The sequence below is a fragment of the Cynara cardunculus genome, unplaced genomic scaffold (genome assembly GCF_001531365.2).
Source record: "Cynara cardunculus var. scolymus isolate 2C unplaced genomic scaffold, CcrdV1 Un_Scaffold_12802, whole genome shotgun sequence".
NCBI classification, from domain to species: domain Eukaryota; kingdom Viridiplantae; phylum Streptophyta; class Magnoliopsida; order Asterales; family Asteraceae; genus Cynara; species Cynara cardunculus.
In genome coordinates, this window is record NW_020207995.1 from 1 (window position 1) to 1,360 (window position 1,360).

Sequence of the window (1,360 nt, forward strand, 5' to 3'; positions counted from 1 at the left end):
ACATCAAATGCAGCATTCTGTGTGCAAGAGGCAACCCTGGACACATCCTCCTCCCTGCGCCAAATGGTATCAGTTCGAAATCACGACCTTTGTAGTCGATACTGACTTCAAGAAACCGCTCTGGCTCAAACTGTTGCGCATTTGACCATACGTTTGAGTCCTGACCCATCGCCCACAAGTTGCAGATGATTTGTGCATCTTTTGGGATGACGTAGCCACGGATGTCAAYGTCAGTTATGGCTTTATGCGGGATTAGAAACGGGACTGCAGGGTGCAGCCGAAGAGTTTCTTTGACAATAGCTTGCAAGTATGGGAGCCTAGGGATGTCGGATTCTTGAAAGGTTCGGTCTTCCTTTCCGATTACTTGCTCRAGTTCGGATYGAGCTTTMGACATTTTCTCGGGGTTGTYGATTAGCTCCGCCATTGCCCATTCCAACGTGCTTGATGTCGTGTCGGTTCCTGCAATAAATAAGTCCTGTATGCACCATTACATGATCAATATATATATATATATAATTCAAGTATTTTATGTGAATTCGAGATTAGAAACAAGATTACTTACGAAGATCAAGTCACGTATGTCATTGACGTTAATCGAGGCTTTCTCGTTTTCGCTGATGTCCAACAGCAAATCCATAAGATCTTTGCATGATGGAGGGGCATCATATGAACTATTCCTTCTTTCTTGCAACCGTTTGCTGATATGTCTTTCGAATATCGCTATTAGCTTTGAAGAATACAGATTTGCCTTTCGTAGCAGGCCCTGTGGATCCAGCGGACGAAGAACAGGAAAGAAATCAGCTAGATTCGATGTTCCACCAACTTCCATCAAACACCATACCAGATCCTTAAAATCTTGAGATGAAACMGAATCATATTCAKCTAAATCAATCGAGAAGATGAAGTTGGAAAGAACGTTAAGAGTCGTTGTGGTTGCGGTTTGACCGATGTTGACCGCTCTGCTGCTATTGCAGCAGTCATGAACGTGATCAAGAAATTGTTGAACCTTTTTCTTGCGTAGGACCTGGCTAGCGTCGAGTTGGCGCACCGAGAACAAATGTTCTTTGGATATTCTTCGTAGCAATCGCCATTGATCCCCCACCGGCAACCAAACCATGGAAGATTTATGGCGGTCTAAAGCGTTGGCAGCATATGGGATGAATCTGCTGGAGAAAGAAAAGTCGTGTTTCAAAAAGAATTCTTGCGCGATTTCGCGAGAGGAAACAACGATCATGGTGGTGTTGCCGAGCTTAAGAGACATTAAAGGTCCATAAGTTTTGGAGAAGGCGGCAAGGGAGTGGTGCGGTTTGTCTCCGAGTTTGAAGATGCTTCCGATGATCGGAAGTGGGTATGGGCCGGG

At 44.9% G+C, this 1,360-nt stretch overlaps 1 protein-coding gene across 1 annotated transcript; it reads right to left on the reverse strand.

Annotated features, from left to right (window-relative positions):
- Window positions 1-7: 7 nt before the first annotated feature.
- LOC112505601 (cytochrome P450 76AD1-like) lies at window positions 8-1,354 on the reverse strand (the record flags this gene model as incomplete). Its single annotated transcript, XM_025109482.1, has 2 exons — window positions 8-475; window positions 563-1,354. Coding segments are annotated over 2 exons (1,260 nt in total), but the record flags the coding sequence as incomplete, so codon positions are not given.
- Window positions 1,355-1,360: the final 6 nt, after the last annotated feature.